Raw genomic sequence first — 12,392 nt, 5'->3', positions numbered from 1 at the left:
GTAACCTTTTGTTCCTCCGGTTGCTTGAGAAAGGAACTTTTTATGTCGAAATTGAGGTTAAGAATTTAATTTCATTTAATGTTTTTCAACATTCAAATTAATTGTGTACACTATGATTACAACTCCATTTAGGTCTGACCAAAATGTTTTACAGCATCCTGATTTTTATGACATCTTTGAATAGGTTTCTTCATGTTCATTTCCACTATTGTCTCTTAATGTGCAATCTGGAGAGGCAATACTTCATATAAAACTATATTAGCTCTGATGTTCATTAGCCATTGTGAGAAACTGATACCTAGTTGGAAGGTTTGCAGGCTGGGTACAGTTGTATTCAGATGCACTGATTTGGAGAAATCCTCACTTATCACCCTTTAAGATTCTGGCAGATGAAAGTACATGTAACTGTTTAGCCTGTGTTGTGTATTAGTATGTAAGTACAGAAGCAGAGTTGCTAGGATTATGTGGTGATGATTTCTATCTAAAGTGTGACAGCAAATCTGAACAACTTACTAAGTAGGGATGAAAAATGATTAGTAGACTACTAATACATAGGATTCAAGGGAATTTCAAGGGAATTTTAAATCAAGGTGGCAGATACAATGCATATTTTAAAAATCAAAGAAAAATAGAGGTGGGCTTGTTTTTCTGAACTAAATTAGCAACATATACCCGTCTGTCCTAAAAAAAAAAAAACCCAAACATTAGTTTCAATATCTTAAATATACACAGTAAAATATGATTGTAATAGTTTCATCTAAGTTAGTGTTCAACAACATTTCTTCTTTCATTTTTGTTTCTGTTTTGTTTTGTCTTTGAGACAGGGTCTTGCACATCACTCAGTCTTGCCTGAAACCTTGATTCTCTTGCCTCAACTTCTTGATTTTTTTTTTGGAGTCTTTTTAATTGTTGTTGTTCTTACATATTCTACTTTACTAATCTCTCATTTGATATGTAGTTGGCAAAGTTTCCTCCCCTCCCTATTCCCTGTTCTGTAGACCGCCTTTTCACTATGGTGATCATTTAATTTGCTGTGCAGAATCTTCTCAATTTCATGTAATTTAATCTGTCAATTCTAGGAATCATTTCCTGTGCCATTGGAGTCCTTTACATAAAGTCCTTGTTTATGCCTAAATCGTGAGGTATTTTCCTGTAGCATTTCATGTTTCAGGTCTTATGTTAAAGTTATTGATTCATTGGAATTATTTTTCTGGAGGAGAGAGATGTGGGTCTACATACTTCTCCACATTGATATACTGTTTCCCAGGCACTAGTTGTTGAAAAGGCTATTTCTTTTTCAATATATGTTTCTGGCTACCTTGTCAAAAATTACTTAGCCATGTTTTATTTCTGGGTCATCTAGTTTATTTGTGTGTATACAGTATTTTTCAATGTGGTTCTGTAGTGTAATTTGAGATCAGGAACTATGTTATCACCAGCATTACTTTTTATGCTAAGGATTGCTTTGTACTTGAGACCTTTTGTGCTTCTATGATTAAATTTAATCATAATGATTAATTTTTGTTGTGAGACAGAGTCTTCCTATGTCTTCTTGCTGCTTATTACTTGCTCTGTAGATCAGGCCAGCCTCAGTGTCAAAGAAATTGGCTTGCCTCTGCCTCCTGTGTGCTGGGATTAATGGTGCGCATCACTATGCCTGGTCATGTGTGGTCTTACTCTAATGTGTTCTTGAATTTGGTTTGCATGTATCTTTTTGGACAGATTTTCTACCTATGTTTTTCAGGGAAATTGATCTGTTCTTTTCATTTGTTGTTGTATTCTGATCTGGTATTTCTATTAGGATAATGTTGATTTTGTAGGATGTTTGATATCTTTTCTTCCCTTTAGGTTTTGTGGAACAGTTTCAGGAGTATCGGTATTAGCGTTTCCTTAAATGATTGGTAATGTCTGGGAGTCATTTTTTTCAGTTGTGGCTTTTCTTTTCTGGGAGGTGCTTTTTTGTTTCTTGCTCATTGCTGTTACGGATCTATTTAAATTGTTTTTAGCTTCTTGATTTAATTTTGATGGATCTTATATCTTATGTGTTTAGGAATTTTTCTTTTAGAATTTCAAGTGTTAAATATAAGTTTTGAGAGTATTCCATAATGCTCATCTGAGTTTTACTGGAATTTGCTGTAAAATTCTCCTTTTCCTTTCTATTTTACAGATCTGGACCTTTTCTTTCTTTGGTTTGTTTCATTAGGGTGTTAATCATACTCATTTCAAAACACCTATTTTCTTGTTTTATTGATTCTGTATTTATTTAGTCTCACTTGATTAATTTCTGCCCCCATCTTTAGTATTTTTTTTGCTACCTACTGTGTTTGGGGGTTGTCTTGTTCTTGTTCTTGTTTTTTTTTTTTCCCTACAGCATTGGGAGTATATTATAAGGGTATTTATTTGAAAGCTCACTGATTTAAAAAATAAAAATATCTAGTTATACTCTTTTCTCTTAAAACTGTTTGAGGTATATCTCATAGCTTCTGATAAGTTGTGCTTTTACTTTTCACTTTGAAATTTTTATTGGACTTTTTTTACTTATTTCTTCAGTGGCTCATTTTAGTTATACAAGAGTAGAGTATATTGTTCATTTTCCAAGTATTTGTGATTTGTGTAATTTCTTTTGCTATCAGGTGCTTGTTTCCTTCCACTATGATCTGATAAAAGAACTTTCAGTTCTTTTGTGTGTGTGAAGACTTGTTTTATGTTGTATTTCTAGTAGGGTTCATTGATCGCTTATAAGAATGTGTATTCTGAATCTGTTTGCTAGAATATTCTGCAGATACCTGCTAACTCTATGGTGTAGTTTAACTGACATATTTCTATTAGAGAAAACAGAACAAAAAGAAGCAGCCAAACAATGGCACCTGCCTTGGTTGTTTATTGCTCTAGTTCTGTGGCACCTAGAATTGCATTCCCATTCTTGTGGACCCCTATTTTCAGGCACCCAGTATAGCCCAGTTTTAAGCAAAAGATAAATTCTGAAGATGATGCTGGGTCACTGCACTCTTGAGTCACAAACTGTCAAACTGATATTTTAGTTTCTCTGTGTAGCCTTGGCTGTCCTGGAACTTGCTCTGTAGACCAGGCTGGCCTTGAACTTAGAGACCCACCTGCCTCTGCCTCCCAAGTGATAGGATTAAAGGTGTGTGCAACATTATCCTAGGCACAGTTTTTTTTCTTCTTTTATTAATTGATTGATTGATTGATTGATTCATTCATTTTTTCACACAATGCATCCCATATCTATCCATTCATCCACCCATTATTTCAGAAAATAAATACCAACTGGAGCCCCCCCCCACTCCTCCCAGTCCCCATACTACCCCCGCTCCCTCCCAGTCCCCATACTGCCCTCACTCTCTCCCAGATCCACTGCCCATTTGTTTCCCTTCTGAGAAGAGAAGGCTTCCCAATGGTGTCAACTAAACATGGCATAATAAGTTGCAAGAAGACTAGTTAAAATCGACATATCAAGGCTGGACTAGTGAGAGACATCTGCAGTCGACTATCTATATGAAGTTTCCACCCCCTTCTATGCAAAAGAAGATACTTATTAATGTTCTCAAGCATACCTTTTAAATTTTTTTCAGAATAATCCTACTTTTAAGTATATTTTCTGAATCTTGATCCAGTGATTCTTGTTTCAAGATGTGCTTTATTATGTTTTTTTCTTTTTATAAGTAATATTTCTGAGAAATTATCTACTATAGATTATTTAGCTTGTGTTTTTCTTTGTCAGTATTTTGAAGAGGTGTGTGCATGTGTGTGTACCTTCATTTGTTTTCATTTCTAGAGGTTGAACTCAGGACCTTAATGCATCCTAATTAGACACTGTTTCTATTAAACTGTGTCTATAGCCTTATTATTAACCTTTTTAAAAAGTAATTCTTCCTAGTTGTTATTTTTAAATTAAAAAACACAATTTCCTCTGTTTTCTAAGGTCTATCCTACCAGCAACATGATCATTGAATCTGTAATCTTGTTTACACATGGACACCTCTCCTAGTACTCATTATGATATTACCTTGGTTTGTTATTTTCATGGTAAGAATTTCAGTTTGGGCTTTAGAGAGATGGCTCAGTGGTTAAGACTGACTGCTCTTCTATTTTTATTTGTTTTTTATTTGTTTTTGTTTCTGTTTTTTTGTTTTTTCAAGACAGGGTTTCTCTGTATAGCCCTGGCTGTCCTGGAACTCACTTTGTGGCTGGTCTCGAACTCAGAAATCTGCTTGCCTCTGCCTCTCAAGTGCTGGGATTAAAGGCCTGCGCCACCACCGCCTGGCAACTGACTGCTCTTCTAGAGGTCCTGAGTTTAATTCCCAGCTCATTACTATCTGTAATGGGATTTGATGCCCTCTTATGGTATACCTGAAGACAGTGACAGTACATTCATATATATATATATATATATATATATATATATATATATATATATATATAAATGAATAAATAAATCTTAAAAAAATAAGTTTGGCTTCATTTTTACAACAGTCATTGTATACTGTCTGTCCATCTTTGGATAAACTACAGTTACTTTCAATACAATTTCTTTAATGAAAGGCATGAACTCTCTTTAAGGATAGAAGAGGTAGTGTCTTAATTGTGTATTCCAAGGTCATGGCATTTAGTGCATTGGATAGCTATGCACACGTTAAATGGAAGAATAAGTTCATGGCTATTTCAGGTCTGTTACTTGCTTTTCCACATGTTCTATTCCAGAATGATTTTCTCTTTCTCCAAAGGCATAAAGATCTCTCTCTCCCCCTCTCCCCTTCTCTCCCTCTCCCCCTCTCCCCCTCTCCCTCTCTCCCTCTCTTCCTCTCTCCCTCTCTCCCTCTCTTTCTCCTTCTTCCCCTCTCTCTCCTTCTCCCTCTCTCCATCTCTATTTCTTGCTTGCTTAATTTTTCTTTTAGTTGAGAGCTAGGATAAACAAAAGCATTTCAGGATACTTAAACACAAGAGTGCCTTAGTTCCACCACAGCAATCATTTGGAAAAAAAAAACTTTGAATATTGAAGCTTGCTGATTGTTTAGAGTTTTACTATTATATAGAAATCTAAAGTTAAAATGTTTCAGCCCTTCAGTGTGACTTCTTTAAACTATTACAGATACTAAAGGTACCTTCTTTCTTTGCTTATTTCTATTTTCATCTATAAAGTATGTAGCTTTAAAAAATGTTCTTGAGAAGATTTTCCTCTGAAGGAGGGGATATAAACTTTGAAAATAAGTTAAAATATTTTTATCTTGCCATATATTATCATTGTTGATGACTTTACCAGAGATGATGTAATTTTTTTTGAACTTATATGTAACTCTTCTGTTCCAGGATGCTTTAATCTGGATCCTAATAGAGTTTTGGATGTCATTTTAGAAGTGTTTGAATGCAGGCCAGAACATGATGACTTCTTTATATCTTTATTAGAATCTTACATGAGTATGTGTGAACCACAAACACTGTGTCATATTCTTGGATTCAAATTCAAGTTTTACCAGGTAAAAATGTATATATATGTGTGTTTGTAGATCAGTGTCATAATTTTGTATATATAGTTTGTTTTATTTTTAATTTGTGTTGTATTATTTGCTAGTTTCATTTGATGAGATAGAGAAATGAAAAGTTAATGATATTTTGTGACGAACGCTATGTTAACAGTATAAATGATTTGATGAGACAACCTAGAGGAAAGCAGAATTCAATTTTTCCTTATAGTAATACTTGGAGGAATAGGGACGTGTTGAACATTTTCTCTGCAGAAATAAACTGCGAGACTAAAGATTGGTGGTGTGGGAATATATAACTGATTGGAGGAATAGCTGGTTGTTACTTGCCTGTTTGGTAACATGAGAAAGGAGTGGTAGAAAATTGTTTCTAGATGGAGAGATGCATATTAGATTGCCATAGACCTTTGAGTGCATGTTATTTTAGGATTTGATTGTACATATGAAGGGCATCAGAATGTTTTGGGGATGTCTGGAAATTACGTGCTGGGAGCATACAGTAAGGCCTCAACCACCTCTCTCTGTATCTGATGGCAACATTGCAACACCGAGGGGCGGGTTTGCAGGAGCAGCTGAAGATACCCTATTTCTGTGGTTCTCTTTCAGTCTGTCATGTTATTGCTACTTTATTTTCTAAAAGATTTGGTGGAGATGCCTAACTACTGAAAAGTCATTTCTGGTAGTATTAAGCTTTTATTAGAACATTAGCCACAGCTGCTTCTCATTTTCCTACCAGAATCCTGAGACCCCATTCTTATTATAGGGAAGTAGGTCAAAGTGTCTTATCAGGTTTTAAAGGCATTAAGAAACCAATGGCTGAAATGGAAAGGTAGAGAAAATTTAACTTGGTCCAAGATTAATACTTTCAGATCAGGTCACAGTGAAGATTGATGACATTCTGAGTAACATTAAGTTAATTGTTAGTTTTAGAATTAAAAGTAGCTCACAGTCAGCTATTGGATGGAACACAGGGTCCCCAATGGAGGAGCTAGAGAAAGTACCCAAGGAACTGAAGGGGGCTGCAACCCTATAGGTGGAACAACAATATGAACTAACCAGTACCCCCAGAGCTCGAGTCTCTAGCTGCATATGTAGCTGAAGATGGCCTAATCGGCCATTGTTGGGAAGAGAGGCCCCCTTGGTCTTGCAAACTTTATATGCCCCAGTACAGGGGAATGCCAGGGCCAAGAAGTGGGAGTGGGTGCATAGGGGAGCAGGGCGGGAGGAGGGTATAGGGAACTTTCAGAATAGCATTTGAAATGCAAATAAAGAAAATATCTAATAAAGATAAATAAAAAACAAAACAAAACAAAAAAAGTAGTTTTACATGAACATACAGTTCGTGATATAACCAGTGTATATCTGGGACTATTTTATAATATTTGAATAATACTTTTTTTAGATATTTTAAAATATATATTTAATATATATTTTTGGATTTTTTTATGTTTAAGAAATACTTAAATGTTAGAAACAACTTGTTCTTGTAAGAAATACCTCTATATTGCTCTGTGTGACAATATTTCTTTTTTACTCTTGCAAAGTTATCTAGTTATTGTGAGAGTGTAGTCTTATGGCTGCTGAAAGAAAGAGAAGAATTGTCAGAGATTTTAAATAATTTGTGGTCATGTGAGGGAAAGTAAGGAAAGCTGTGTAAACTAAGTCTTATTTAGGAGATGTAGCCATGGGCATAGGCTCTTAGGAACGTGTAGGCAGCATGTATATGTCTCTTCCCTAATGCTTCTGTTCTCTCCAACCACTACCTGAAAATGCTAACTCCTTTTTATAACTCAAATATGACAAAACCACTTAGAGGGGAAGGACACAAGTGCATAGGTACAAGACAGTTGTATTCTATTGGAGCTAAGCTGTTAATTAAATCAAAGTAACTTTTTCCTAAGTCTAAAATATTAATTGTAATGCTGAAATACTTACTAAGAAACAGAAAAGGACAAGAAAGAAATCCACATGGCACACAGACCAAAGAAGCTACAGGGAATGAGGAGCAAAAATCACATAGCAAAATGCCCAGAAAGTCTGTCCTTAATATTAATTCTTTTAACTATAAAATTGATCTCTCTAATTAAAAGTCAGGTTTTGGTAGAGTATACTCAAAACAAAACATAAACAAAATAACAAAAACATGATCCAGTATTATGTTAGGTAAAAGAAAACAATATTCAAAGGTACAAATAATTTGAAAATAACAATATAGAAGTAGGTATTATATTTGCATGTGGGAGAAAGCTCTGGTGCCCATATGAACAGCAGATAGGGTAGAATTCAGGTCAGAAGTTGTTATGAAATGATGATAAATGGCCTGTAAGACTGACAGTCCATCTAATGTTTTTTAAATATAGTTTATAATAGTTATAAACACAAAACAGCTAAGCAGCATAGCCTCTAAATTTATGAAGAAGAGGGAACAGTTTATGTTTAACCTGAGAATATGAAAGTTCTTGAGATGAACTGTTTAGAATAGGATTAAGGGAACAGTGCAAGTGGTCATAATGTATTCTATTCAGGAATCTCAGAAGAGATTAGAAGTTAAATAAGCTTTTGTATATTTGCTCTTTAACCAGCTATTGCCAATAGACTAGACTGATAGGAAATTTATTCTGTGATAATTATTCACCTTTTGTGTAACCTGATCTTATCAATGATCAAATTAACTAGACATGTTAGAAATGATGAGTTTCACTGGTAATCCAAGTACTTGGGAGGATGATGCAAAAATATGAGTTCCAGTCTTACTAATATGGGCCACATATTGAGACCTTCTCTCAAAATACAACAAAACATTAAAGTGAATTGGGTCTAATACGCACATGTGGAAAGCTCCACCCAACAATACCAATGTATTCTTCTTTATATACCTGGAATACTCTCCAACATAGGCCATATATTTAGAATTTAGACCACAAATATCTTGAATTGCAGAATACCTTGTGATCATATGCCATGGTATTTGATTATAGCTATAGTGATGGACAATGATGTGAAAATTTTGACATCAGTTATCTAAATTGAGGTTATGAGACTAGTGAATATGGTTTTAGTACATTCAAGTCATGTATCTCAGGACAGATTATCAATAAGTCCAGTAAGCTTTGTTTTGGTATCAAACTTGGACTAGTATTTGTTTTTATTGAAAATACTTTAATACAAAATAACCATTTATGTGCAAATGTTTAGAATCAAGAAACTGTTGCTAAGTTAAAGACTTATCTAGTGTTAAAAAATACAACAAAACAGTGTCTTCTTTAAACAACACAAAGTAGTTTGGTTATGGTTCTATTCCACATACCAAGGGTGGCTGCCTGTACCTACAGACGGTTTATTTCAGTGTTGTGGGAATTCTCTACCTTTTTTTCCCCCCTCTAATATCCACTTATTAGTGAGTATATACCATGCATGTCTTTTTGGGTCTGAGTTACCTCACTCAGGATGATATTTTCTAGTTCCATCCATTTGCCTGCAAAACTCAGGATGTCATCCCAGGGATGCAAGGTTGGTTTAATATATGAAAATCCATTTACATTTTCATATATTTTCATAGTTTATATAGTAGATATAATCCACTATATAAACAAACTCAAATAAATCACATGATCATCTCCTTAGATGCAGAAAAAGCATTTGACAATATACAACACCCCTTGCAGTTAAAAGTATTGGAGAGATTAGGCACTCAAGGCCCATAGCTAAACATAATAAAAGCAATTTACTGCAAACCACTAGCCAATATCAAATTAAATGGAGACATACTTGAAGCAATCCCACTGAAATCAGGGACAAGAATGCCCACTCTCCCCATATCTATTCAATATAGTACTTGAAGTGCTAGCTAGAACAATATAGCAACAAAAAGAAATTAAGGGGATGCAAATTGAATATTCTTATGCATTGTAAAAGATGCTTAGTCTCAAAACTGTTTTCTTGTACTTATCTGAAGATGTTTTGGGATGCTGGCAAAAGGCTTTGCCCCACTGTTCAGATGTTTGATTTTATAATGAAGAATATTGAAATGTATTACTTAATTTTATTGATGAATGGTAGACAAAAGATAAGATTTTAATTTTACTCTATACCTTAAGGAATTCTTCTTCTTTTAGGAACCAAGTGGTGAGACGCCATCATCTTTATACAGAGTTGCAGCAGTCCTTCTGCAATTTAATCTCATTGATCTAGACGATCTTTATGTGCATGTAAGTCAAGTTCTTTGTTAAGAGTATTTCTTATGCATCCCAGGGGTAAGGAAGAGGGGTAGGCAATTATATAGCACCTCAGTGTTGGTTCTAGACTTCTAGGTATTATTGTTTTGAAGCCATTATACATTATTGTTTTGTCTAAGTCAAAAATATAGTAGATTTTCTTCTTCGATCAGCAAAGGAAGGTAAATTCCTCTCAGTCACCCTTATAGGTTTCAAGATTGGATATATAGCCATTACCAGTGCTTAGTGCAGGAAGAAAGGTCAAGCCCTAAACAATGTCATTTTAGGCTTTTTTATTTTTATATGTAACTTGTAGGAAATAGGGGATTGTCTAGAAACTTCTAGGTAATCATTGCAGTACAGTATTTTAAGATTTTACCTCTAATGTTTACTGGTTGTTTATATTAGCCATAGCTATTGAAATAGATAGTGCATTTTATAGGGGTTAAAACATTCCTATTGTAGCTCACAGTAGTGCCTAAGTCACTTAAAAATCTTTTTGGCTGTGCTTTTGTTTGTGTCAGGTTTATTATTCTGAAATGCTTATAGTAAAAATCCTCCACATGTACAAGATAGCTAGATCTGAGATAATCAACCCTCAACAATGGAATTGATACTGATCTAGAAACTAGTTTGTGATTTATGAGATACCAAGTTATTAATAGTTTTTGTAATTGAAAATTGGAACATTCAAATCTATCCTTTTGACATATATGCAGTACTTTGTTTAGTTTGAAGTTTGGCTTTTACAGGCAAAATATGTACTTTATATTTTGGTGGTATTGGAGGTCAAATATGGGGTTTAGTCTGCTGGGCAAACTTTGCTCTACTGCAGAGAACCCCTGCTCCTGGTGTTTGCAATAGAGTAGGTATATATTTTAGGTATATTTATAAATTCAGTGGTAAACAACTCTGTAGTATGAATTTAGACCTTTAAAATACTAAGGATATAAAATATTTGTTGCTATGTCACTTTAAACTGTATGTAAAACTCAGTTATTCACCCTTTAAAATTATTGGACAATAAGGCAAACTAATTGGAAAGAATTCATATATATGAATAAACTAGACTTCTTATTTATAGATGTACTAATTGAACAATAGTCTGCTTTTTATGTGTACAAGCTTCTTGTATTAACTTGTGAATTTTAATGATCTATTTTTAGCTCCTTCCTGCTGATAATTGTATTATGGATGAATACAAACGAGAAATTGTGGAAGCTAAGCAAATTGTAAGAAAACTCACAATGGTTGTTCTGTCTTCTGAAAAACTTGATGAACGAGACAAAGAAAAGGACAAAGATGATGAGAAAGTAGAGAAGGTACATCCCTCAGGCCGATAAGACTTACGTTGTTTAGAATCATGACATTTAATTTCTCATGGTTAATCACCTTATGGAGTATGTTCTCTTAATTTTGATTATGTACAATTTGATTTGGGCATTACTCATTTGGACTTTAATATGAATGGTACCTTCACAAAGAAAACTCTTTTTTTTCTTATAAATTTCAAAATAAAAGAAAAAATCACAAAATACTGATTTTTATTTTTTCTTTTTATATACTATTTTTTTTAATCCTAAAGGGATTCTCAAAGATGAATGAATTCTAGTGTCTCTTGCATGGTATAGCATTAAGTCCAACTTAATTTCAAATTTATAAACAAAACAAGAAAAAAACACCCAAAAGATCATATTTTTTTCCAAGTCACTGAAAATTCAGGCAATTACTGTTAAGTTTCCCAACTTTTTTTTGATGTACATTATTATGATATTTAGGTCAAGTTTTAAAGAGAAATATCTGTCTTCCAAATATCATTGTCATGTTTGTTCATTTTTAGCCACCTGACAACCAAAAACTTGGTTTGTTGGAAGCTTTGTTAAAAGTTGGTGATTGGCATCATGCACAGAACATCATGGATCAGATGCCTCCGTACTATGCAGCTTCACATAAACTAATAGCTCTTGCTATTTGCAAGCTCATTCACATCACTGTTGAGCCTCTCTACCGAAGGTTTGTTATTCTGTACTAAGCATTAAGATACAAATAGTTTCAGGTTACTAAAAAGACTTTTGTATTACTATCTTTTATATCTTTTAAATCTAGTATCTGTTACTATATTTTTTCGAAACATAAGAACTGTTCACAGGGTATGTCATCCATGTGTTCATAACTTCTGACCTAATTTCCCAGTCTTCTAGAATGTGTGCTGCAAAATATGAAAACTCCAGGTTAAGTTTCTGGAGCCTGTTTGCATTATTGAGAGTGAAAATACCTTTCTTCTGATTTTGCCTTTCTTCTTAGGAGGCAGAAAGTTTCCCTTTTAAAAATTAGCCTTAGGGAAACATTTTTCTATTTTAATCTTAATGGTTCTGACTGAAGACATTACCTTTCTGATAGGCTGCTGTTTGGGGGAAATTACTAGTACAATTCCTTTTATCCTGAATGTGTCAACTAGTCCTGTTGACATCAGCCTATTTGTAGAGTGCTTAGAAGCAGTATTAGCAGCAGCTCTGGCTTGAGCTTCATAGATTAGAGCCTGCTTCAAAAGCTACAACCTTCTTGTGTGTAGCTGCTGCTTTCATTGCAACCTGGGGTGTAAACAGTGCAGGCCTCTTCTCAAAGATAGAGCCCTGAGACTTAAAGTAAGACCCCCTACTCTACATGAGAAACCTCT

At 34.2% G+C, this 12,392-nt stretch overlaps 1 protein-coding gene across 2 annotated transcripts in view; it reads left to right on the top strand.

The window, feature by feature from the left end:
* Positions 1-12,392, top strand: part of Thoc2 (THO complex 2) — a 114,539-nt gene that overhangs the window by 38,775 nt on the left and 63,372 nt on the right. For both annotated transcript variants that reach the window (XM_021188685.1, XM_029534030.1), the window contains exons 8-11: positions 5,329-5,495; positions 9,617-9,709; positions 10,882-11,037; positions 11,556-11,728. In XM_021188685.1, coding sequence (XP_021044344.1) covers positions 5,329-5,495; positions 9,617-9,709; positions 10,882-11,037; positions 11,556-11,728 — 589 coding nt within the window. The remainder of the gene's footprint in view (positions 1-5,328; positions 5,496-9,616; positions 9,710-10,881; positions 11,038-11,555; positions 11,729-12,392) is intronic.

Source organism: Mus pahari, chromosome X, assembly GCF_900095145.1.
Source record: "Mus pahari chromosome X, PAHARI_EIJ_v1.1, whole genome shotgun sequence".
In the NCBI taxonomy this organism is placed as follows: domain Eukaryota; kingdom Metazoa; phylum Chordata; class Mammalia; order Rodentia; family Muridae; genus Mus; species Mus pahari.
The sequence above is the reverse complement of the archived record's forward strand: the minus strand, read 5'-3'. Positions and strand labels throughout refer to the sequence as shown.